The 26,567-nt window shown below is 51.8% G+C and overlaps 1 protein-coding gene across 27 annotated transcripts in view; it reads right to left on the bottom strand.

Moving 5' to 3' along the window:
• The window catches only part of PTK2 (protein tyrosine kinase 2), a 256,802-nt gene that overhangs the window by 96,432 nt on the left and 133,803 nt on the right, over window positions 1-26,567 (bottom strand). For all 27 annotated transcript variants that reach the window (XM_045453525.1, XM_045453544.1, XM_045453536.1 and 24 more), the window contains 3 exons: window positions 19,412-19,466; window positions 7,793-7,933; window positions 7,203-7,280 (listed from right to left, as the gene is read on the bottom strand). In XM_045453525.1, coding sequence (XP_045309481.1) covers window positions 7,203-7,280; window positions 7,793-7,933; window positions 19,412-19,466 — 274 coding nt within the window. The remainder of the gene's footprint in view (window positions 1-7,202; window positions 7,281-7,792; window positions 7,934-19,411; window positions 19,467-26,567) is intronic.

Below are 26,567 nucleotides of genomic sequence, written 5' to 3'. Positions count from 1 at the left end.
TGCCCACGTTGCCGTGACGATCCCTACATGTTCATTTACAGCAACTAGACTGATTCCAGCCTCCTTCTCTTGGAGTGCGTGCGGATTGGCCCCTGCCACCAAGCGCCCCCCTTGGCCCAAATTCTGCCCCTGGGACTGAGTTGGGATTATGGCCCAGCAGTGACTTGGAGCGAGCTCTCTTCACAGCAGAACATTTTCACAGCATTTCTGTGAAGGCCGGGGTGTGCTCCGTGAGGCGTCCCGACGGACCGGGCCGGGATGGCCGTCCTGGTCTCCCATTCCAGGCCAGCGAGCAGGGCAGTGGGCAGCTCTCCTCTCCCAGCCTCCTGCCGCCTGCCCTCGGGGGACCCCGCCTCCCTCCTCGGCCTTCCCTAGGTCCTCCCGCTTCTCCTCTGCTCCTTCTGTAAACCATCAAGGGCCCCGGAGCTGTGGCGCCCCAGCAGCCCCAGCCGGCCCCGTGGTGCGAGTACCACCTCCAGCCCCGAACCAGGACGCGTGTCCGGCCGCCTCGCACCCCCACACGGATCAGGGGACCGACTGTGAACGGCATGGCCACGGGATCCGCGCTCAACACCTGCTTCTCCTCCAGTCCTCCCCAGCATGGCAACAAGCATCACCGCTCAACCCTGCAGCTCCTCACTGGCTCCTCCTTCCCTCACCCACGCCCGGCCGAGCTCCACGCCCGCAGCCCCCGCGTTTTCCTTCCACCCTCCCGGCTGCCACTCTAGTGCAGTCACCGTTCGGTATTGTGCTTAGAGCATCAGCCCCATGGCTGTTCCCCTGGTCTGTGCCTGTCCCCTCACGGACCACCCCACCCGGAAGCCAGGGAGGTACTTCGAAGTGTAAGTCAGGCCTGACAGTCCCCTGCTCAAACTGGTACAACGCCAGCAAAAGGAAGCGGACGCCCACCCGGTCTGCCCTCCGCCTGCCTCTTGGACCTAATTTCTCATCATGAGCTCATCGTCACTGGACGCACTCTAGTCTTACTGGGGCAGAACCGTGTCCCAGAGAGTTGGTTTTGGTTGGCTAAGAATGCGGGCTACAAATGGGGACTGGGGCTGTGGGACGTCATACAATGCATAGGAAATTCCCTCACGATGAAGACTGTCCTGTGTCCTTAATGGCTTTCAAGTGTCCCGGTGGCATGTTCATGTTGGTGAAAAATCGGATTCTAGAACCCAAGTCTATTAAAAAAAATTTGTTTAATGTTTATTTATTTTGAGAGAGAGAGAGAGAGAGAGACAGAGGGGCAGGAGGAGAATCCCAAGCAGGCTCTGCACCGTCAGCACAGAGCCCGATGTGAGGCTTGATCTCACGGACCGTGAGATCACAACCTGAGCTGAAATCAACAGTCGGCTGCTTAATCGACTGAGCCACCCAGGCACCCTGAACCCAAGTCTATTTTAAAACACAAAGTATGCTCCGCAGTGAATTTTCTAGGAATACAATTTATGTGTAATTTAGAAAATACTGTACTTTGCTATCTTTGGAACTGTATTATGAGTGCTCACCATTTGGGAAAATGACATTATGGGGAGAGATTCTGTTTGGTATCTGACCTGCTGGCCCCGCACACACACATCCGTAAAGGGGGAGATGAGGCTCCTTCCAACAGAGCAGGAATCCAATGTCATTAAGCTGGTGCTGACACATGAAATGAGGGACATCTCAACTAGTTTCACTAAGTGATTACATAAAAATACTCATCTTATAATGAAAAAGTTTTCTCTAAAGCACAATGAGAAATTTAAGTCATGAAAATTAGATTCCTTTTCTTGTTAACCTACTGTTTTCCTCCCTCATTCTGACATTATCCCCCAGGGTCGTCCCATAACTCCCTTATCGCTCTCCTGTACTACTTGTAAGGGAGGGCTTCTGGTCACCCTCCCTCAGAAGAAAACGTTCATTACTAAGTATCAGAATATTCTGTTATGTCTGCCAATCGTTTGGCTGTGCGCCGACACACGGAAGGAGAGTTGTTGAGGTTACATGCGTGCAGCACGCTCCGCGGTTTACTTCAGGTTAGCAAGAGGCTCCTGAGCAAGATCTGTTGCCAAGGAGGCAGGGTGGGGAGGGGCCGACGCTGACCGCCCTCTCTCAACCGGACACACACACGCTCATGTCACCTCTTGCACAATCGGATTATGTTTGTTTTTTCGTTGCTGGTCTTCTTTCTCCCATCCGATCCCACAGCCGGACGCGGCCCGGGAGGGTGACAGAGTGGCGGATGCCCGTCCCGCCCACCGCCGCACTGCAGAGAAGGAGGGCCGCGCTTGGTGTGTGAGGGAGTGAAGGAACGGACTCGGAAGACTTACGGGGTGCAGGGCTCCGTTCCAGGCACCAGGAGTACAGCAGCGAACAAGGCTGACGTGACTCCGGGCATAACCCATCGCCCAAGTCATCATCTGGTCCCAACTGTGAGAAGGACCACAACAAAGCAACTGAGGGCACCGCACAAAACTACCGCGTCTGTTTGGGGGCGAGGGGCAGGGGGAAAGGTGAGGGTCTCGGGACGAGTCTCGCTGGGAACGAGAATGGCACTTGGGCTCCGTGAAGGCGGGACCGTGCGGATCTCACTCTGCCCTGGGCGCCGGCTCCGAGCGGCCACACAAACACACGTGCAAGCCGGCCAATCCGCCATTCAGACGAGGCCCAGCAGGAGTCACCGGCAGCCCAAAGGGAGGGAAAGGGGGTGCAGAGGAGACCAGGAGCCGCCCCGTCCCGTACGGTAGCGGGAAGCCACACGTGGCTGGGGAACACCCGGCGGTATGCAGCTCGTCCAAACAGGGGTGCGACGGGAGCGCGGGAAGCGTGCCGACTTCAAAGACTCAGCATGATAAAAAGCAGAGTAGACATCTCCAGAACTTTTATGTGGGTGATCCCTTGAAATGATGGTATCTTGGATATTCTGGGGTAAGACACGATTCGTTTTTTACCTTTTAAAATGTGGTTACTACAACACTTAAAATTCTATCTGCTGCTGGTATCATACTTGTATCGAATGGTGCCGGAGAACGCGGTGACCCAGAAGTCCAGTGAAGTAGATGAGGACTCAGAAGGACGGAGGGGGCTTAGCTGCACGAGGGTCACTGGCGCCCCCGGCAGAGGCGGCTGGGCGGGTGCTGGGGCGGCAGGGGAGGCAGGGCAGCCCCAGTGCAGCGGGCCCAAGACAGGCGACGTACTCAGGTCAGCCCAGCCTGGGGCAGCCACATATCGCCAGGCGTGCGACGGCCACATGCGCCAAGAACTTTTGCAATAAAGGAAAGAGGAAACACGTGAGGTGCCTGGGAGGGAGAGGGCAAGGGATCTGGGTTTCAGGATGAGAGAAACTACACATTTTCTACGCTAACAAGAATGGCCCAGACATTGGAGGCGTTTACTGGTGCAGGAGCGAGAGCAGAGGAGACGGCCAGAAGCGGCCTTCCAGAAGCGTGGCGCTCACGCGGAAGGCAAGGGACAGGGGAGGGCAGTGTGGCAGGTGGAAACGCAGCACGGCAGCTTCCACAGGAACTCGCGGGGCTCTATCCTGACTGCCCTGGCCCATTCCTCCTTCTTTATATAACCGGTAACTCACACTTGCGAGCACACTGATCCTTGTAGTACCAAAGAGAAAATGTATGTTTCTTCCGTAGAACATTTATAAAAATCAACCACATGCCTGGCTATAATGAAGACTGGAACACATTCAAAATAACTAGCATGTAAACAACATGTGCTCTGCTCGTCAGCCAGGAGCATTAGAAATAATAAAGGTGAGACCCAAACTCCCTGAGCTACTTGAAAATTACCATCCTCTTAAATAATGCTACGATAAGAGAAACAAAACTGAAAGTTCAAACTGCAAAGGAGACCATCACACACCAAACCTGGTCAGACAGTGAAAGTGGTATCGGAAAAAGGAAGTGAGAATAAATTTTAGAGAAACATCCAAAGGGAACAGCAGGAAAAAAACGATAAAAACAATCAAACAAGATCAGGAAAGGGGATCTGCCTAAAGGTAAACGCTGCCATTACTGAAAATGAATGGAAATGCTGTGACCCTGATCTCTGAGCCTGTCCTGGAAAGACACCTACAACAGAGGAGCCCTTCACACGCCCCAAGGGCCAGCCTCCGCAGACAGCTTGGGCGTGAGACCAGACACAGGCCTGAAGTTACTGGAAGTCACGAGGCACAGCTCCATGGCAACTGCCTGAACCTGTGGGGAAGCAGAGCACATACTAACAAAATGTAAGTTACCAAAGCCAACGCAAGGAGTGCACAACCTGAGCAGCTGTGCTGGTGTAGAAGGAGCCAGAGAGGCACTCACACACGTGTCCCTGGGAGGATGGCAGGGGTCACACAGACCAAATCTACCTCACCTGTACAAAATCGCAATTCCAATTCTGGCTTAAAATACTTCAGGCCATAAAATCATAGAAAGACCCCAATTTACCTGATGAACTTAGTGTAATTTTTAATATCATGGCTTTATAAAGCTAATATAAAAAAGATTAGAATGGGGGTGCCTGGGTGGCTCAGTCGTTTAAGCATCCAACTTCAGCTCAGGTCATGATCTCACTGTTCCCAGTTCCTGAGCTCGAGCCCTGTGTCAGGCTCTGTGCTGATGGCTCAGAGCCTGGAATCTGCTTCAGACGCTGTGTCTCCCTCACTCTCTGCCCCACCTCTACTCATGCTCGCTCTCTCTCTCTCTCAAAAATAAACATTCAAAACAAGGAAAATTTTAATTAATCTCACTTATGAATAGTTGCAAAAATTCCACATATCAGCAAATATAATAAATCAAGATTTCAAAATAACAATACAGCACAACCAAGTAGGAGTCACTTAACAGCTCAATGCCGACACACCATCAATACAATAAAAACCAATAAATTAAGGGAGAAAAACCAAGATCATTCCAGTAAAGGCTGAAAAGACCTTTAATTACATATAGCAGCCCTCCTGATAAAAATTCTAAGCACAGAAGGGCATAATTTAAATACACAAATAAACAAGAACACCAAAGACACGCATTACTGAACCCTAACAACAAGCATTACCCCAAATAAAGACACACTTTCAATTGATACAATCCAGAATGACCCGGGGATCTCTTCTGCCACCCATCATTAAACATGACCTTGAAGGAGCCTTGGAATACAAGGAAAGGAAAAAACTGTACAGACTAGGGAAGAGGGGAGAAAAATTCTTGTTTTGCCAATTAGATGATTGTATACCTACAAAGGGTAAGATTCTAATGAAAAATGACTTAGTAAATGAATGATAAGCTTGTTGAATACAGCATCATCATAAACAACAATCGAGCATATTCGGCTATGCTTGCAGTATGCATTTTGAATTAGAAATAGTCCATAAAAACCCATTCAAAAATAGGCCAAAACCAGTAAAATACTCATGAACTGGTTTAGCAGGAAAGACGCATGTGAAAAAGACTACAAAATCTTACTGAAGGATATAAAGCAGTCCTGAACAAATATAAAGACGTGCCATGTTCTTGGGCAGAAAATTCGTATAAAAAAATATCTACTTCCACAAAATTTCGCAAAATTAACATACAAGCTGGAATCCCAACAGCACTTTCCGTGAATTTTATAGATTTGGTTTTGAAAGACTAAGTAACCAGGAAGAGCCAGACAAATGTACAAACGAGGAGTAACACACAGAGAAGGTGTGGGGGAAAAAGGAAACCCCGGGCTGGGGCACCTGGAACCGTGTGGAGTCAATCCAGAAGGAGACGACTGACCAGTGGTGCGGGACGGAGGTGCCCGGCGGGCACTGCAAGAGGTACCAGATGACACGACCCGATAAACCGCAAGGACACCGCCAGCTGCTGCCTGCATCAGGGCCAGCAATAACCAGCCACCTACCAGTGACGACAACCAAATTTCTAAGGGATTTCGCGGTGCGAGGCCATGACCTAAACACTCCAAATCCATGTAAGTATTTAATTCTCTTGCTGACCCTATTATGCAGTTGAAATGATTATGGCCATTTTACTACCAAGGGGACACAAGTCGATGGCGCAGGACCCCAAAGCCACGAGGCTGGCGTGAGAGCAAGTCAACGTGGGGACCGTGGCCATGTCCTCCACAGCCTGCCCCCGTGACCACACTAGGGGCCCCACCTGTGACCTCGCCTGTGGATTCCATAGGAAGACTTACATGTAAAAAGGACAAAGAAAATAGTCAAGAAAACACAGGAGACCACCAGTCAAATCTAAAGGCTACAACTGAAACAATCCGTGAGTAATAAAAACAGATAATGCTGGGGCACCTTTATGGCTCAGTTAAGTGTCTGACTTCAGCTCAGGTCATGATCTCACAGTTTGTGGGTTCCCACCCCGCATCGGGCTCTGTGCTGACAGCTCGGAGTCTGGAGCCTGCTTTGAATTCTATGGGTCTGTCTCTCTCAAAAATCAATAAACATTAAAAAAATTTTTTTTAAATTAAAAAACCCCCAACGGATAATGCCACAGACCATCCTGAAGGGGCCACACCAATGTGCTCCTGCCATCCGTCACTTGCTATCAGCGTGGGAAAGCTCCAGTGGCCCACACTTTGTCAACACTTGTGATTATGGCTCTTCCTCATGTGAGCCACCCTAGAAGAGACATATGGTCCCACATGCATGGACATGATGACCAGAAGGCTCAACACCTTTCCATTTAATCCCCTGACCACGGGGGTGTCCTCTTGGGTCATCTGCCCTTTATTTAATGATTTACTGTCAACCATTCCCTTGGATTTAAGGGTCCATGGCCAAATGTATTAACGCTAATGTTTGGCTTGCCTTTCTACTATCTTTTGATAAAAAGAAGTTCTTGATTTCAATGTCTATTTTATGAAAACTGTCTTTTAGAGTTAGCACTTTTTAAGTCCTGTTTAAGGAACTCTGCCTACCCCAGGTTTACAGAGATTCCCAATGTTTTCTTCTAATACTTTTATCGTTTCTCTTTCACGTGTAGATCCAGACTCCATCCGGAATGGGTTTTGCTATGGTGTGCCGACAGGGGTCAGAGTTCACTGCTTTTTCTCTGTGAGTATCTGGCTGACCCAGCAGCACTTACTGAATACTTAACCACTGAGGCAGAACTCAGGACAGAGGCCCCTCTGGGGGTGTGGGAGTAGAGAGCTCAGTGAGGTCCCACGCGAGCAGTGCGTGCATGCGCACGGCATGCCAGGACGCGCCAGCCCAGACTTACGCTGCAGCCCTTGTCCGTGAGGTAACTGATTCCTTCTTCTGGGCCGATCGCCAGTTCCACTGAAATAATCCAGCTTGACTTTTGGAGGCGAAACCGGTGGTGACAAAGGTACCAGAAGAAAAAAGAGAGATTTCAGATGAAAGGCTGTGGACACATTAAAAGGACCAAAGTGGGGGCTGTGGGGAGCACCTCAGCTTGTGATTCGTCTGTCCAACCAGGCAGTACAAAACGTCTGTAACTTCCCCGACCCAGTGTCAGATGGGGGGAAGCTACTGGTTTCTTTGGAAAGATTATTTGAATAGTAAACTCGCCTCTAGACAACAGTTAACCAATCCCTGGGCTGGAATAAAAAATTCTAATTATCAACACAGGCATGCTTTTTAAAAAGAGGATTTCATTTTTACATTGATATATTTTCTTTCTGCATTTTTCTCACTGAAAATGACAAATATTCTCGTGGTGTAAAAAATGTGACATTTCAGATTTCAATCAGAAATTTAGATGCCCGTGGATAAGAAACATCAGGAGAACCCACACCTCGTCCACTATCCTCTGCCCCGCACTCACACCCCCCATGTCCCCATACTCACACCGAGGGCACACTTGAAGCACTCTTTATCAAATCGGTACACTGGGGAGAGGATCTCAAAGAATTTCAGAATGCTCTCTTCTCTGTTCAGGTTGGCGAACTGTCTAAACGTCTGCTGGATCAGTTTTCTTAGTGTTTTGGCCTGTATGATACAATTACAAGAATCATCCTACAGCAGTAAGAACTAACAGCACAGATCTTTCCTCCCACCACCCACGACCACCTGTGTTCGCATTACTAGGAGACATCATCACTTGTCAAAGCTTCGTTTTTTTTTAACTAGCTGCAATAAAGTACAGGTCGGGTAGGATATAGCATCCTAACCCTTTTTAAGCACACGGTTCAGGGGTTCCAAGTCTTATTTCTTCAACAGAAATCTGTAAAGCAACAATTTGCTTACTAGAACGTGTGGTAAAAAGTTAGGCAGGATAGGTGCCTACTATCTACGTACATGAAGGGAAGGAAGCTGGCCAAGGATTAGGTATAAAGGACTCACACGCCCCACTTTAGGAGGGTACGTCGATACAAGGTTGGTGAAGGGCAATTTCGCAGCACAAATACCTTAAAAAAAGACACCCAACTCTGGATCCAGAAATTAGAATTCCAAGGCATGGCTCTTGAGAAACGATTCAAGAACTACACAAAGATTCAGCAACAAGGAGGCTCGGTGCGCAAGTGTGCCTAGTAACAGGTGGGTTACACGCGTCTGCACGTGTCTGTCCACACTGTATGCAGCCCTGAGGGCTGTTGTGCAGGGGCGCCTGGGTGGCTCAGCTGGTTAAGTGTCCAACTTCACCTCAGGTCATGATCTCGTGGTCAGCAAGTTTAAGCCCTGTGTCGAGTTCTGTGCTGACAGCTCAGAGCCTGGAGCCTGCTTCGGATTCTCTCTCTGTCCCTCTCCTGCTCATGCTCTGTCTCTCTTCTCTCAAAAACAAACATTAAAAAAAAAAAAGACTATTGTGCAGAACTAATTTACTGATGTTAAAATCTGTATCACGGTGTTACACGAGATAATATGGCGAAATGATCTGTATGTCAGGGACAGATGCCTTTTAAAGGGGAGCACTGGGGATGGGACTCAGTCATGTGTGAGCACAGGTGCACACGTACCAGCACAGAGAAGACAGACCACATACGCCCTTCTCTGTGTGGCGGGACCACAGCTGACCTTTCAGACTTCGCACATCTCACTCTTCTACTTATGCACCATGAGCAGCTGGACAGTGGCAGGAAGGGCCCTCCGGGCAGCAGGCCCACCGTCCGTGGTGTCAGAGGAAGCCCGGGGAGGCCAGTGGGCAAAGGATACATGGTAAGGTCTGAGGACGACGGCTAGGAGAAGACAGCCACAGCGAGTGCTAGGCTTTCACCGTGGGGACAGACAGGGTCCTTGGGCGCGCCGAGCAGACCGATGTGATCTGACGCAGGTGCTGCTGCGCTGTGAACAGCACGAAGGAAGAAGCAGGAGAGACGAGGCAGGATGCTCCAAGCCATCTAGGCAAGAGGCCAGCAGAGTGGACACAAGGGCAGCAGCAGGAAAGGGGTGAAGTAGATTTATCCCGAAAATCGGAACCAACAAGGTGCACTAAGAGACAAGAGTTCCCACGAACTGAGACGGTGAGCCTGTGGGAGAAGCAGGCTGGCAGGTGGGGTTCTGGGAGGGGAGCAGGAGCCCAGCTGAAAGCCGCGTGAGAGGCACTCAGACAGGAAGCAGAGCCAGCGGGCGGAGAAGGCTGGGACGGGGGCGGAGGGGAGTGAAGGGCCGCAGACTTCAGCGTGCCCCCCCCTCAGCACGTTGGGAGCTGTTAGGAGGTGGACCGCTAAGGAGTGACACACACAGGTGACAGCCTGCCTGCAGCGGCTTGAAGGTCCCCGTGTGCTCAAAGGGTTACTGCACCTGCAGAGAGCAAGGGGACAGTGACGGCTGCGGTCAAAGAGTAAGACACAGTCACAGCAGCTGAGGTTACGGGGTGAAGACAACAGCATGGGAGACCGAGGCAGGCAGAGGACAGGTGCCGAGAACCAGAGGAGTGGGTGCTGGACGATGACCTATGGCACATGACCTTCATTGTAAAGGCTCGCTCAGCTCTGGCACAGGAGGCTTGGGGGAGGCTGTGAGAAGCAGAAAGACCAGCCAGGTTCCCAGAACAGGCCACCCCAGAAACACCAGTGACACAGACCTTGAGGTGGTGCTAAAGGAGAGGGTGGGGCACCTTTGGGATGCTCGGACGACCATGGGTGGGACGGGAGGGAAACGGGCAATCGAGCATGACAAGGTTTGTGGACGGGACAAATGGACAAGCAGAAGGGGCAGGTGTGGTGAAAATAAAGTCACGCCAATTCGGGACGTGTGTGTGATCCTTCGGTCTTTGGACCAGAACCATCAAGCAGACAGCTGGATACAGATGTGGCGCTCAGGAGAGGGCAGGGCCGGGGACAGCACGGTCAGAGTCTCCAGCTGACGTATGTACGGGCGGCTCCCACAGACCGAGTGGAGGCTGCAGCCAGGGTGGGCCAACAGCTGACTGTAACTTAGATCACATAATCTAAACTCGAGAGAAGTAAAACGGGCCACCAGGTGTTCACACAGAAAATGACCGACCGGTTAGCCTCGGGTGCTTGGTCGAGAGAGGTCTGGGAAGCGCGTCTTTGAGAACGCCCACCTAAGCACCGGCCACGGGCCAAGGGGCTGAAAAGGCCACTCTTATCATGGGCTAAGATAGCGTTTAATAGTTGTTCTGACTCGGGCTTTGCAAACGTTCTCGTGGCCTATTAGGTCCAACTGTCCCCCAGGAGCGAGTGAGTACACTGGCCAAGGAGACCTGGGTACTGTCTGTACCCACTTGCAAGGCATTTTCCTCGTTATAAATGAGCAACACAGCGTCCTGCGAGTTTCCTGAAAGCAAGCCAGTCCCTGACAAGGAGGTCCGCTCTACTCTGGACCCAGAACGAATCCACTAAGGAAATTCTATTCTGTGCTTGGCACTCAAGAAGCACTGAAGAGTCGGCACAGATGCCTTGCCCTCGACAAACTCGGCGTTCAGTGGGAGAAGAAAAGCGTTCTGATCTCCGTCCACGCCAGCACGAGTGGGGTGCTAGGGGCATGGGGCTGTCAGGTGCTGGTCAACAGAAATGGTACCAGATCTGGCCGTGCAAACGGACCCTCAGTCTGCCCGGTGGCCCTGCCAAGCAGCTACTCTTTGGAGGTGAGGGAAGTCAGGCAGGTGACACGGTGGAGGTGGACAGGGCTGTGAGGCGGGCTCACGCACCTCGTCCTCGGAGACACCACGAGACGGCAGCAGGGAGGAGCCAGCACCATGTGCCCTGGGTCCCACCTCACCCTGAATTTACTTTCAAACGTGGCAATTGGGTAAGATCTTTGTGAGCGAAAAGCGGGCCTGAGTGGCCTCATCATTCCCGAAGAGTATGGAGGAAGGAGTACGGCCCACAGCGAAACCCAATTATGTGCTTCAGAACGAGTGAGGGCACAACTCTGGCGTCACAACCCTCACACAGATGAGACGGAAATCAATTCTGGTCTGTCTTGTAAACTGAGGACACTTCACTCCCCGGCACGTAAGCGGGAGATTTCAATGGCCTGGGGAGGGCGGGCTGCTTCAGTGCGTCCATGTGCCCGTCGAAGGAGGAAGCCAGTGCACAGAAAGCCCCAGAAAGCTTTCCAACTCTTCCCGCAAGTGCAGGGCACGCCAATCTAGGACACGGTGGCTGCCGCAAAGGACGGCTATCCAAAGAGCATGGGGACCAGAAGCAGGGACAACTCATCTTTATTAACATTAAAAAAAAGCCGATCTAGTCATTCGTGCCTCTAAGAGGAATACCTGCACTCAGACAAGTAATGACGTGCAGTGACTAAAACCGCGTCAAAGAGGCCAGGAAAAGAGGGCATTTCCGTGCCTTGTAGGCAGTTCCCAACAAACCACGAGTTTATAAACGACGGATGACACTCTACGTTTCCACCCGGTCATTCGTGTGATGCTTTCAAAAACGCATCACCCAAATGGTGTCCCTCTCTGAAGCAGCAGACACAGAAGTCGCTCTTTAAAGCTGAGCAAATGCTGGAGCCTCGGTGGCTCACTCGGTTGAGCGTCTGAGCCTTAACTTCTGTTCAGATCATGATCTCAGAGTTGTGAGATCAAGCCCTGCGTCAGGCTCTGTGCTGAGCACCTGCTTAAGATTCTCTCTCTCTGACCCTCCCCTACTTGCACACGTGCACTCTCTCTAAGAAAAAAAGAAAAGAAAAAGAAAAAGAAAAAGGAAAAGGAAAAGGAAAAGGAAAAGGAAAAGAAAAAGAAAAAGAAAAAGAAAAAGAAAAAGAAAAAGAAAAAGAAAAAAACAAGCCACTAAAGTCTCCTCCTGAGCGTCAGACTCACACACGCCCCCAGCCCACCCGAGGCCCCCGCTGGACGTCCCAGACACCTGCAAGCTGATGGCCACTAAGAGAACTCGGGCCCTTACTGCATCCCAGGCCAGTCTCCCAGATGCTTCGAGACAAAGCCCTGGGTGGCAGCCGTGACCTCTTTTCCCTAACCCCTCAAATCCACTACACCCCCAAGTCCTGCAGCGCTCTTCTGGAAACCGAATCGAGTTCTCTAATGCTCTCCGACACAGGAGCCCCACTCTCACCTCCCGTGGGCACCTACACACATCGCCACGCACTCTTTTGAAAACACGGACTGGATCACCTCACGCTGCACCTTCAACCCAAGGGCCTCCAGGACGCTGCATCATCGAACCACGCAAGTACGGAGCCTGCGAGGCCTCTCGGCCCAGGGTCTGAGGGGAAGAGCACAGTGGGTGGGCAGAGCAGGTTCAGCTCGCGGGGCGGCGGCCGTTGGGGGTCGTGTCACCACGGGCCACTCAGGGAGGCTCGGGGGGACACAGCTGCTCTCTGGGGTCGAGCCTCCCTGTGTCTCTGCAGCGCCCTCAGGGAGAAGTTCTCTCACCAGCCCCATCTTACAAATGAGGAAACGGAGGCACAGACGCAACAAAGAGCTGCACGGCAGAGCCAGGGCTGAAGCCCAGGCAGCCTGGCGTGAGTGCGTCCTGTTGAGGACGTCGCCGCCCCTTGCAGAGGCCGTCCGGGCCGAGCAGCGAGGATGGGGGCACGAGGACAGGGCTCTGGGTGGGACCTGCGGCCGCCCCGGCCTCTGCACGCTGCCGGGAAAGCAAGAGTCAGCACGCGGCATGTGGCACATGCTGGGTGCCCAACAGGTGTTTTAAAGGGATGGGCAGGTGCAAGAAAGCATGAGGACACCATCCCATCCTGTTATCCTTCAGTTTCTATGCAGCACTGAGAATTGCAGGCAAAAGCTTTGGCAGACAAGAGACTGAAAAGCTGGGGGGGGGGGGGGGGGGGACACGGGTGCTCACGAGCCTCAGTGCGAGCCTCAGTGCGGCTGGCTGTCCCAGCAAACCCAACCCCTCTGGTTTGCAGCCTTTGTTTGTTTAACATCACAAAGCTGGTCATTAAAAAGTAATCCACATGTAACAGGCAAATCCCAGCCGCTGTGGATCCTGAGTGTCTCACTGATCCCCTGACACAAGCCCTCCCAATCCTGCTTGTCCCTCGACCGCCAGCATCAGGGAGGAGGAGAAGCGAGGCCGGGCTCTGTCCCTTCTCTGTCCTTCCACATCAGGCACACAGCCCTGCCTTCTGACCTTGCACTCAGCAACCCCCCCCCAGATGACAATGACAATGACGATGACTGAGGATGACGTGTGTCCTGATGAGCACGTGCTCTTCTGCGAGGGGACTGAAGCCCTGTGCTCCTGCTCCATCCCCAACACTCGCCCATGGGCCTGGGAAGACACCAGCGAGTTCTAACTATGCAGAGGACAGCCTGAGTCACAGCTTTCCCCCTCCCTGCATCTGAACCTGTGGAAACGCATCGGCCCCCCGCTCTTTCAGTCCCGTGCGAGGCCTCACACTCGGAAGCGGAAGTCGGGGGAGGACAGCAGCCGCAGCAGCAAGCAGACGGCGGCATCCACTCAGGACCAGTTTCCTGCGGTCACAGAAACAACTCTGGCTCCCAGCAAGCCGCGGGACGCCTGGCTGGGAGGGGGGTGCCCACACTTCGCCACAGTCCGCGCTGCTCGGAACCTACGGTGTCCGGCGCCGGACAAGAACTAGAAAACCGTGCTGTCCGAGAGGAGCCCCAGATCCATTTTTAGGAGAAGGACCTCACAGCAAGCACCACTGCTTTCCCACTTTCTCAGCGAGGAAACAGCTCCACCAGGTCTCACTTCCTGAACTCTCCTGATGTTAAGACACTTCCGGAACCGGTCGAACAAGCAAGACTGTTGCACCACGTTCCATCCACCCACTTAGAGTTCCAAGCCCCCCGCCTCGTGTTTGCCTGGATTTAGGAAACGAGGTGTCTGTCTGTCCATCTCCAGAGAGAAAACTACCCAGAAGGTGATACTTCCTCAGGATGCAGCAGTATTATTAGGTCGGATCGTCAAAAACCACTGCTATTCAGCCGCTGTGAACTACAAAAGCAATCTTACTTCCGTCAGCCTACTAGTTATCAGGTGCTGCTAGCGGCAATGAACTTGCAGGGCATCCCCGATGGAAAGGTCATAACATGATGCTACAGAAATCTTGCAATAAAAGAATAACAGGTGGAAAATACACTGACTGACGAATAATCTCATCCATCCGCCGGCCAAATGCTAAATACAGATGTACTCACGGTGCACAGAGCATATTTTTAAAGTGAGATAATAACTGACATGCAATACCGTGTTGGTCTCAGGTGCACAACGCCGTGATCTGGTGTTTGTTCACACCGTGAGAGGATCGTCTCAGTAAGTCTAGTGAACGCCCGTCTCCTCACACAATTCCCAATTTTGCTTTCTTGTGATGAGAACCTTTAAGACTCACACTCTTGGCAACTTTCACGCGTGCACTACGGTACTATTAACCATGGTGACCTGTGCACAACACCCCCACGGCTTATTTATAAGCAGGAGGCTGTGTCTTTGACCCCCTTCACCCCTCCCCTGGCAGCCATCGATGTGCCCTCTGGATCTACGGGCTCAGTGTTTTGTTTGCCTCTAGATTCCACGCGTAAGTGAAATCAGACAGTGTTTGTCATTTTCTGACTTATTTCACGTGGCATGATGCCCTGAAGTCCATCCGTGTTGTTGCGAACGGCAAGCTTTCCTTCTTTTTTATGGCTGGGTGATATGCCACATCTTGGCCGTCCGCCCGTCCGTCAGTCTGCTCTCCCTGGTGCGCCTGCCCCTTCTGGCCTGCGGGCGCCAGGAATGATGGCTGAATGACCGCCAAGCTGGGCATTCCCGCGCTTCACAAAGGTGCTAAGCCTGCAGTGGCCACCTGCTAATCGCAGGAATGCGGGCAAGGACCATTTTCGGTAAGGATAAAGCTCCGTGTTGCTGACAGTACCCCAGGAAAGCTCTTTATTCCTCGGGAAGCGTACAGCTGCTTCGGAGGACTGTGAACTCCTGGCCTCTCGGCTCTTCTCCTTCTGAAATGAGATTTCTACTGGGAGTTGTATGCAAATCAGCCGGAACTTGGCTATTCTACCTGCTACCGGATTTCAGATCTACACGAGGGCTGCAAAGACAGCCCCCGGCCCCCCGGGGTCGACGTGTCACACGACACCCACCGGCACCACTTTCTCCACCTCAGACCCTGCCTGGATCTCACCGGGCTGCCCGCGAACGGCCTCTGACTGTTCCTGAGCCTCACACTGCATTTACTCGTGTCTCCTCAGTGTCCCCCAGCCGTGACAGCTTCTCGCCACTTCTGAAGGGTAATCATCAGAACCTGGCAGACCATTCCTCAGGCTGCGTTTGCCTGTTCATTTTCCCGGTGCAGTGTTTTTAGAGACGTGTCTCTGGCACGACTAGGATCGAAGAGACCGAGACTTACAGTACCTTGTCAATCATTCTTGGGAACCAAGGCGCAGACCTCCCCTCCTCTCTCCTGTCACAGCTCATTTAAGCTCCACCAAACCCAACGAGGCAGCCTCTCCGCCCTTGCACGCGAGCCTCTGCAACGGCCTTCGGAGAAGCAAATGGACTGACCTAGCCTCCTTCCGGGAAGCAAGCATGAATGAATCTGGCCCTTCCGCAGGGCCGTTCTGGGAGAAGCGAGAAGCGGCTATGAATCTCTCGTTAGCCGAAGTTTCACTGGCAATGGTTTTGAAGGAGGAACGGTCTGAACACAGCGCGCTCTGTCCTACAGCTGTCACCGCCACCCGGGCGTGTGCCAACAGTGGCTCCGCAGACTCGGGCAGCAAGCAGGGCACGGCTGGACAAACTCACGCAAACTCACGCAAACTCACGCACGGGGTAAAGAAGTGCTGGCCTATGGGAATGAACTACTGATTCAGCTACTTAAGAAACCAAACAGACTTAACCTGTTTTATAAAAGTACTTAGGTTCTCTCACTAGAACTCTGGGGAGACCCTCTAGATGAATCTACACCGACACCAAGCAGTAGGTACAAATCCTATTGTCCCCTACTTGCAGTAAAAGCAGCAACTGAGCTTCTCAAATCACAGCTGCCCAGGGAAGGTTTTCTCATGTTCCCCAAGGTCAGTGCCTCCCTTTCTGCTGGCGTGGCAGTCCCTCACCCGCCCCACCTCTGCCTGCTTCCACCCTGTTGTCCGGGCTCCCATTCTGCACTCTGCACAGCCATCACGCCCGCAGCCCCCCGAAAGCTGCTGCACGCCGCCCCGCCCCACACAGGTGGCCGCTTGCCGTCTGGGGGAGCTCGGGGTGGCCAGAAAAGCCCACCTGAGTCGGCAGCAGTGTCAGGACAGGGAGGCCGGTCGGCACGGACCCGGGGGACGACCTGGAAGAGGCCTGGAGGGGCGAGTGCTGTCGGGGGAGCGGGCTCCCGGGGCTGCTCTCCTGAGCAGGCCTGACCCCCAGCCGCATGCCTTCCTTCCACGGTGCCCCCTCCAGAGGGCTCCCCGCTAACTCTCCCCCCGTCAGCCGCTCTTGATGCTGTCCACTGCGTCATCTACGTCACCAATCGCCGGGCACGACTGCAAACACAGCGTTGGGGACACGGCAGGCGCTATCCGTGCCCTGGTGGATCTGAAATACAGCGGAGGCAGGCTGACCCAACGCGGACAAGGAAATCCCCATGAATGTGAGCCTGAGAAAGTAAAGACCAGGGTCCTGAGCAGGGTCCTGAGACAGGAGAGCGGTCCCCAGCCTGTACCTGTGGTGCGAGGAGACCGCGACAGGGCGCAGAAGGCCCGGTCTGGGAGAGCCGGCCACGGGGCCAGGGGAGGGGGGGGTGGGCAGGGGGCACCATGGGCCCACTCGGCTACGCTTGCCCCAGGGTACCTTCTTGGATTCCCACACAACAGCAGTCATACCTGTCGTGACAACTGCCTGTCCACACGAAGCACGGAAAAGACTGCAGTGACTCTGAGGCCGCCACGGGGCTCACACCTGAGCACCACTCAGGACACCGTGGCCGTGGTCCAGCTACTTTCACGTATTTTCCTGCTTTTCCATTCACGTTGGCTACTATGCTTGTCCGTTCAGTGACGTGAACTCACTACAGAATTGTGCCTTTTACTCGTGTGAACGCCTCCTCCCACCCCACCCACGAACTGCAGATCCATGCACAGAGGCATCCCTTCCACTCGAGGATTGTCCAAGGCCTTCTTGGAGCCACGGTGTGACTCTCCAGGTCACACCATCCCGCAACCCCAGGAGCACGGACGGCCCGCACCTCAAAACCCTCCAGAAGGACACAACCCTGTCGCTCTCGGGTACCTCCAAACACCCCGGATCTCGCCTCCAACCCCTCCCACTATGCCGGACTTCCTTAAAGCTCTTCGTTTCGGACCGCACCCCTCCCCACAACAGCCACCTAGCTCATGCCAGGTCTGCGAGCTGCCTGTCCCACCCATCTCTGTACCTGGCCCTTATCACCTGCTCGGAGTATGCTGAGAGAGCTGGTACCCCGACAATTCACTCCAGCGTGTGGGGAGTAGATCAGGAAATGGGAATGCCAATGAAAGAGCAGGATGGCAACACTAGAAACCAGAGAGGCTGAAACATTACAGAAGAGTATACTTCCCTCTCTCAACCGTGTCTCGTTACATTCGTATCAAGTACCTTGTACTTTAAAACTAACACCTCTGTATCTGCTTCCCGTAAGATTCTCCAGAAGCTGTGTGACGGCGGGCTGGGGCTGGGGCTGGGGGGGCATGACCACCTCCCACGTGAGGCTGAGCAGACAGACTCGGGGAGACCGAGGACTAGTGCCTGTAGTCCTGTTCTCGATGAGACCAAGAACAAGCAGAACCTGGATGCCTGGACACGGGGCCTTCGTCACAGACTGCATTTGGTAAATTGCACCAACACCATGACCCAATGACAGGCAATGGGACATGGTCGACTATACATAAAGAACAGACAGTAACAGCACAAGGGCCAAGAAAGCCTTGGGCAGAAACGATTAATGCAATAGACTGCTGACTCGGCATTTTATCGGCATGAGTGAGAGGCTCCGTGCTCCTTCCCTCCTCACACCAGAGAACACCTAGTGAGCTCTGTGTTCACTGTTCTCAGACTTTATACTTATGAATCCATTCATCCTTGTACGAAGCCCACGTGTTAGAAAGTGGTTTGGTCCCCACCTTACAGATGTGGAAATGGAAACACAGTAAGGTTAAGTAACGTGGCCAACATCCCATGCAATTCACGGTGATGAAGTCAGAATTTTCACCAGAGCCGTTTGGCTGCACAGCCAGGTTTCTGGACCAGTATGCTACCTTCTCCTATAGCACATGTCTTATCCTGCTTGTGTGGTCTTCCGCGTGACTATTCTGGTACAGAACACCACCTCTGTGATAGAAAGAGCACGAACAGCCACCTTGATACACTGCCTCGTTACGGGTGCCGTGGTAACATCCATACATGAACCTATTAAATATTCACCCCCCCCCCCAAAAGACTATTTTCTTCATCGAGGAAATAAGAAACAGGCCCGAGATCACGGGCCTTACAAGGCACAGCTCCCACGGGCGGAACTCTGTTCTGACCCAAAGTCCGGCCCCCGCACTTGACCGTCCCGGCACACGCTCTGGATGGGCGGGAACCACACCTCACGGGCCCCAGGTGTCCCTCCCCTGACGTCCCCACAGCAGGGAGGGAGAGAAGATGGCGCTGTGCAGAAGTTACTAATGGGGAGGGGTGTCCACGGGGTCAAAACAAGAGAGGACAGGCCTCCACAGGGCACTTACGTGGGCACGGCGTGCGCAGACACACAGCATTCAGCTACCGCTGTGGTTCTTCTACACACCGCTTCTTTGCTCTCGTGTGCCATGGCACCCGAGACCAGACAGGCCGAGGTGACAAAGCCTACCGTGCGTGCAGCTTTCTTAGTCTTGTACTTAGCTGAGTGTCACACATAATCAAGAAGTGAAACAGTGGCTTTGTGGGAGAAAGCTGTGCCTACAAAAATCTACTTGCCATTAATATAAGCAAAATAACGATTAGCTTTTTTACGTTGTAACTTTTACACCCAGGGGAGAAAACCATACACCACGGGGGAGGTATTTATATAACATGGTCATCCGATTACAATAAAACAGATTCCAATTACCTTGACAGAATCCAGTAAACTCCTAGGAAAAAATCGCTTCAAACCAACATCTTTTCTGAAATATAAAAAGAAGCGTATTAACAAATAACACCACCAAATCAATTAATACAATGACATTGTTGCAAGAACATAAAAGCGATTTAAATTCTTTGTCCTTCCATATAGCATTCAAGAAGGAAGGAAATAGAACAAAGCTCCCATTTACCAGCACAGTCATGGAAGGGGTGGGACAAATCATTCTCTGGACGTGAGTAGAAAATACCAGTACAAGTTGGTTTCAGCAGAACATCTCTTTCCCTTTTACCCCTCACTGCTGACAAGCCTTGTACACACAGTGCCTCTCGGCGAGCACGGTGTAGGAACACGCTGCCAGAAGGGTCAGCCTCGCAAATGCCAGTTTCAACTGGGGGACAGAGGTGCAGAGAAAGCCGACTGGCCAGAGTAGGAAAAGGTCTGGGATAAACCATGGAAGTTTAAAAAAACATTCCTTGAAGTAATCCTAAAAGGCGACTAGTTTGTTTAAGTAAACCATTTCTGATGAAGGGACTCGTTTGGCTAACCACATTTTATCACCTGTGTTCCACACAGGAAACCGAAGTCAAGAAATCAGGTGATCTGTCTAATGTCAGAAGGCTAAATGTGTGGAAATGCTAGAAGGCCCCGTGACTTTCTGTAGATCAGGCTGCAGAACTGGTCATTACTATCGCCTATCTCGAGCCTCAAAGCGCTCTGGCCGAGAAAACACCAGAAAGACTTGATCACTCTCCTTTTCCACAGTCCCTTTGGTGCCACGGGCACCGGAATCTTTGGCCACTAGATGGCCCTCATGTGCCACACAAAATCGCACCTCTGCAGACCGTACCGCCTGTCGGGAGACAGGTAGAGGGTATAAAAGGATCAAGAAGGAAAACACTGACACGGTGGTATCTTTTCAGAATTACATAAGGAAAGCTAAATGGAAAATATTAAAAGATAATACGAAAGGGGTGACTTCTTTCTCCGTAATTTTAAGTTAGCTGTCATTATAAACAAAACTACAGAAATCATGCAGCATTTACATGGCTGATCCCCTGTCCAAACATTTCAATCCCCTATTCTATAATCTGACTACTACTTAGCACCTAAACCAACAAACTCCTTGCTAAACCCAAAATTGGCTTCGGTCCCCATTCTTTTCACTGTTATGTTATTATGTTCACTGCATCCTTATAAAAACTCTCTGTCAACATACCGTTTCCTGGTTCCACTTACTCAGTTAATTCATACAACCCACTTGTTTTTATTATATTTTCATTTATTATATTTTTCATGCATTCATTTACTATCTTTTATTACATTTTTCATTTACTATACTTTCCATTTATTTTTCTAACCACCTCCCTTTGTAATTCCCCTGGCTGATCCTTTCAGCTCTGCTGAAATCTGTGCTGAGAGGCTGTAAAAGAGGGACAGTGTCCCCCCAGGGCCTTCCCTTCCTCTGCACAGAGAGACAGGAACTTTGCATTAAGGGCTTGGGTGCTAATCACCAGGGAAGAGGCAGGACAAGCGCGTAGAGAGAAGCAGCCTAGAGTCCTGAGGCGCTATTCCCCAGCGTTTCCTCCCCTATTCTCCTTTCAGGGCAACTGCTCCCTCATAGAAAGCACTTTCCATACAGAGAGATCTGGACGGGAATCCTCGCCTCGCCACAGGACAGATGTGGCAGTTACTAAACACCTAGAAACCCAAGGTTACCTGTTCGTAAAATGGGAACGCTGCTTCCTGCGGCAAACAGTGGTGCCGAGAATGCAGCAGGAACGTGTCAAGTCCCTAGGACTCCAAGGGGGCAGTTTCCTTTCCTCTAGAAATACCACCGATGCCCCTCCTGTCTGGTCAGAGTTTGGCCCACATGCCTGACTCCCTGTTGTCTGAGCAAGGTGTGACCCTTTTCTGCCATAAGCAGAACACACGGTGGGGGAGGGGGAGGACAGCTGGCAGAGCAGGTGGGAGGAAGGCTGGCAGGTGCCCAGGGAAGGGGCTGGGGTGGGGTGGGCAGCAGAGGAAGTGACAGGCGAAGAGAATCGGGTCTTCTGGACACAAGGCTGTTAGTGCCCAATGACTGGACACATGTGAGAGGACCCCTCACCCCAAGAAGGGGAGGCTGGGGGCAGGTCTGTTTCAGACACGGCGGGTGCAAGCAAGGTGTACCTCCTGGTGGGGGTTTCGAGGAGGCAGTAGACCACCAAAGTGTCGGGGTGAGGGGAGGCCCAGGGCGGGACTGTCCTCCTCCCGACTGTGAGACCAGCACTGCCACAACTCAACCGCGTGATGCATCCACTTTTCGTGGAGTCAGGTGGAGAGCAAAGGATTTATCATACTCATTTCTGTCACAGATGGGAACATTAAACAGGGACCAAAAGGGCCGTATGTTTCGTGAAAAATGAGAGAGGGCATACTTTGTGAAAATGAAGGCGATTCCTAGGCATTACTTTGACTTCCAAGATGAAGACAACTCCATCTCGGGAGGGAGGGGGGGTGCGAAGCTAAGACCAACTAACGCTAACAAGTATAGCTTTTCCAACTACTTCGAGCAATGGCTCTGTAACTTTCGTCCATGTGCTAGAGGTCTTTTAAATGTGACACCTGGCAAGAAGAAAATAAAAATGAGGCTCAAGTAAGCAAAGCCAGTGAAAAAATTCAACAACAACACATTTCCATTCATGTAATCAGGAAGCCAGTCTGCTTTGGGCTTCGTGGTGGGGACGCCAGAAACCCCAGCAGCGCCTCAGGCGTTCTAGGTTTTAGGGAGGGCCTATTACAGACACCTAAATTTAGACCCTCTCTTAGGACCCCCCGCAGGAACAGGCAGCCTGTCCCACTTTCAATACGAGGCCGCCTCTGCAAGCCGTGCGCCCGGCTCTGGTCATGCCCGCTCATCTGCAGGCTCGAGCTTGGCTTCTGGCGCCGTAGAACTCACCGGAACCCAAGCTCCACAACTGTCGGACGACGTGAATCGAACAGATCCTACTTCTACATCTTAAACACAATACAACTTTGTTATAAGACCTTTGTTGTGAGGTAGTTCCTTACTACATAAATGATTATCAAAGGGCAGATCCTAAATTCACATAAATTCATTTGACAAAAAATTATCTACAAGGACCTTTTAGATTCTTGCCAAACCCCAATTCCCAAACTCAAGCACAAGGTTTTCAATTTCCACACGAGTTCAAAGGAACCTTCCTAACCTACAGACAGCTGACAAGATAGTAACATTCGGTGAGAGCCATACTGTTCACTACAGTAGCCATGTGAAGCAATTTAAATGAGTTAAAATTAATCTAAAAATCCAGTTCCCCAAACCACAAGAGACTCTCAACAACAGAGGACAAACAGGGTTGATGGCGGGAGGGGGTGGGGCATGGGCTAACCAGGCGATGGGGACCAAGGAGGGCACCTGTCTTGATGAGCCCTGGGTGTCGGGCAGAAGTGAGGACTCAACTGAATTCTACTCCTGAAGTTATATATTAACTAACTAAAACTTAAATGCAAGTAAACCAACAAAATAAAAATCTAGTTCCCTGTCGCTGGGGCGACATCTCAGGGGCTCGGTGGCCTCACGGGGTTGGCTGGGCGCACAGACACTTCCGCCACCGTAGGTCGCTGCGCTGGGTCCAGGACTGGAGGCACCCTGACCGTCCTGGGCCCGGGGCCGCGGGCCAAGGGCTCCTCAGGAAGGGCAGGGGTGATGCCGGGTACAGCCGCACGGCCACCGCGGGACATCCACGCGGGGCTCGAACCTCCCGAAGCCCTGAAGCAAGGAGCAGGGTGCCCGCAGCTCTTCCGGGAGGGAGCTGGGACCGCCTGTCCACGTGAGCCATGTTCTTCCCACTTTGCTCTCAGGAATGGCAGCCTTCTAGCCATTTAGTCTCTAAGACGCAAATTCTTTTCCCCTAAAGCTTCCAGGAGAGCAAGGCTGTGCTCGTTTTCTTGCTCATACTGGGCGCCACATCAGATAATGGGCAGAAGAACCACACGCTCCCTCTTCGCAAGTGAGACCCAGTGTAAACAGCCAACCGCACGGAAGGTGCCGTCAGACAGCAAGGTTCCCAAACCAGTAAATATACTGGTTGAGATTTAGGGTTCCTGGGACTCAAAACTGTATTTGTGATGAATTTTAAACCAGAATCCTCTTGATGAATGTTGAATTTACCTCTGTCCTTCACAGGAAATACTTAAACCACTACTGATGGGTAGGACTTCCTTTTCCTTCCCTTTTGCTCAACTTCAAACAAAGCTGTGCCTTCCCACGTCTCAGGGGCAACGACCCGGCGTCCCAGTGCTGCCCACACCCCTCCCTCCGGCAAGTGCAGAGGCGCCTGCCCCAGCAGTCCTCCCCTCCCTCAGCGCCTTCTTGACCCCTGGGTCTACCACGCACCAAGAATAACTCTCCAGAGCGCACCGGGTCCTGCCTAGACACTCCCAGCCAGCGGCCCTGACCTGCACACGTGTCTCCAAGTCTACAGACCCACAACACAGCAGGCTTTTGGAGACCTGAGTACAGACTTAGCTTCACTCTCAAGAAGTTCTGCCGTCAAAGATGAATTGATTTCCCCTTTGGCACTACTTCTGAGAACAGAGACCTTGGTTAACTAATACTCTGTGGACATAATTCCTAAAAGATGTAAAGCCCTGGGAAAAAAAGCAACCAAAACTGATGTTAAAAATATAACTAAAGTGTGCATTTTCATATAGTATCTCTCTCATCCTTGCCCCAAAACTCTCAGAATTGAGCATCTTTAATATAAAAATACCACTGAGATATTTAACCTCTAAAATACCTTAGGCCTCTTAAAAACTGATAAATACAAAAATTCTCTAACTGCAGGAGAGACGGCTGTCCTTTGGCCGGGTCCAGTACTGTGCTCCTCCCGTGCAGCCAGGTGTGGCCATGGGACTGAGACTCAGCCGCCGTCCCTCCAAGGGACAGTACTCTGCACACACCCGTTGTCCTTGCAGGGAGGGGAGACAGAGAGAATGCCCGCCTCTTCCTCCTCTGTGGGGCTGGAGTACAAATGGGACCGGGTCACGGGGTGGCAGGCCATGGATGCTGGGACGGCCAGATTAAAGAGGCCTGGCACCCTGGTGACGAGCGCTGACCGCCTAGGCCTGTTCTGTATGAAAGAGAGATGACCTTCTGTCTTAGTCAAGAACTATTGATTCATGCCAAATCTGTCAGCGGCTTCTTCTCTGATCTATTACATGGGCAGCTAAAAAAGCACTAGATAGCTATTAAGAAAAAAGACAACGAAAACAGTGCAAAATTATAATTTGCTTCAGTTAATTTTAAATCATGAATTTGTTTTCATTCAAGAAATACTGGGGGGCACCTGGGTGGTGTAGTCAGTTAGGCATCCGACTCTTGATCTCGGCTCAGGTCAGTATCTCACTGTTCGCAAGTTCGAGCCCCTAGTCGGGCTCTGTACTGATGGCACAGTGCCTGCTTGGGATTCGGTCTCTCCTTCTCTCTGCCCCTCCCCTACTTGTGCGTGCTCATACTCTGTCTCTAAAAATAAACTTAAAATAATTTAAAAAAAAATGCCAATGGATGGAACACCTATAAACGTCAGACACCGCTAGGTGCTGGGGCGGCAGGAGGGCCCCCATCCATGCAGCTGACAATTAGCAGAGGACAGAGACAAGGACACCCACAATTGCAGAGAGATACATTACATGCAAAGACGACTGAGAACACATTTCTTAAAAAGGCAAACCACTTAAGAAGGAAATGAGCAGAAGTGAAAAGCTAAATAGTTCATTTAAAATAATTTTTTCACAATTCTGTAGTTTTTGAGAAGAATCACTGGCATGTAAAATTCTTTCTTCAACAATATCACAGTCAGAATGGTAATTTAAACCCAGTTGTATTAGCTTATTCTGGTTAATCTGTCATTGTCACGATGCAGTTGTTAACCTTGAGAACAAAACATTTTTCTTCAAATCTCCGCTCTGACCTCCCGTGGCAGCGCCTTCCTCTCCCGCCCCCACCTGTGCTCATAAAGGCATAAATGGAGTCTCATCCCTGCACACACCCCGTGCCCTGAAAGCGTGTGTCTGCAGGAGGGCACGATCCCAGGCCAGGGGGGTCACCGCCACATGTTTCCCCTTTGCCTGCAGACAGGGCACTCTGGTTCTGCCAAGGTTGCAAAGGCCTAGTTACTCTTTGGTTGTTTGAAGGAAAACCAGAGAAGTCCCTACAAAGTGCTAGAAACCGGCCAGTGGCCTTCAATGCGATCCAACACAGCTATTTAGAAGGGCGGTAAAGTTGGAGGGGGCTTCTTCACTAGGCTGTGAACAAAGGAGATTGTTTTTAAATCTCCTGACAGAAACTAAGCAACATGTGGACGATTGCACAATTTTTCTCCTTACTGGCAAGGAAAGAGAGAACCCTTAAATAGACTAATAGGAAATGTGATATTCTGCGTTCTCTTTGACAAAACATACACCTTCCTAAGTGGTCCCAGCAGCATTCAGGAGGAAAGAGAAAAGCCAAGGCCCCGCAGGCCTGGGGTGGCCAGGTCCCTGGGGCAGACGGCCAGAGTCTGCTCAGAGCCGGGCCACCCTCAGCCAGCACCGCATCTAAAGCCCTGGCCCCAGCCTTCCCCACAGCTGTGCAGGAAGACAACGCAGGGGACCGCCGTATACATTTTTAAAGTATTGAGAAAGTACCTAGAATTACTCACCTTTCAAAATGACAGAAACAGAACTTTACCACCAAAGATACATGTAAAAGATTTTCTAAATAATATACTTTATGAAAAAGGGAAACCGACGCCAGAAGGCTGGCTGAGCTAGAGCAGAGAGCGTACAGGCAGGTGGGTGCACAGACCTCGCCCGGCAGGCCCTCCGTGCCAGGGTGAGGAGTGCCGGGACCGCCGGCTGCATGCACCCGTGCGGGGCCCGGACCCGAGGGCGGTGCAGCTGAGCCTGTCATGCCTGGCTCTCCAAGAAGCCCCCTGGAGCCCCGCCTGCCCAAGCTCGGACCACCGGGCTCTGATTCAAGGCACTGGGAGGCTTGAGTGAGTCAGAGTCACAGAGGACTGACACAGTCCTGGCACCATCATATGCACGCACACGCAGCAAGAGGTTCCTGGACAAAGAGCAGATCGCATCCCAAGGA

The sequence above is a fragment of the Leopardus geoffroyi genome, chromosome C3 (assembly GCF_018350155.1).
Source record: "Leopardus geoffroyi isolate Oge1 chromosome C3, O.geoffroyi_Oge1_pat1.0, whole genome shotgun sequence".
Lineage (NCBI taxonomy): Eukaryota > Metazoa > Chordata > Mammalia > Carnivora > Felidae > Leopardus > Leopardus geoffroyi.
Note: the sequence above shows the minus strand (reverse complement) of the source record. Positions and strands in the feature narration are given on the sequence as shown.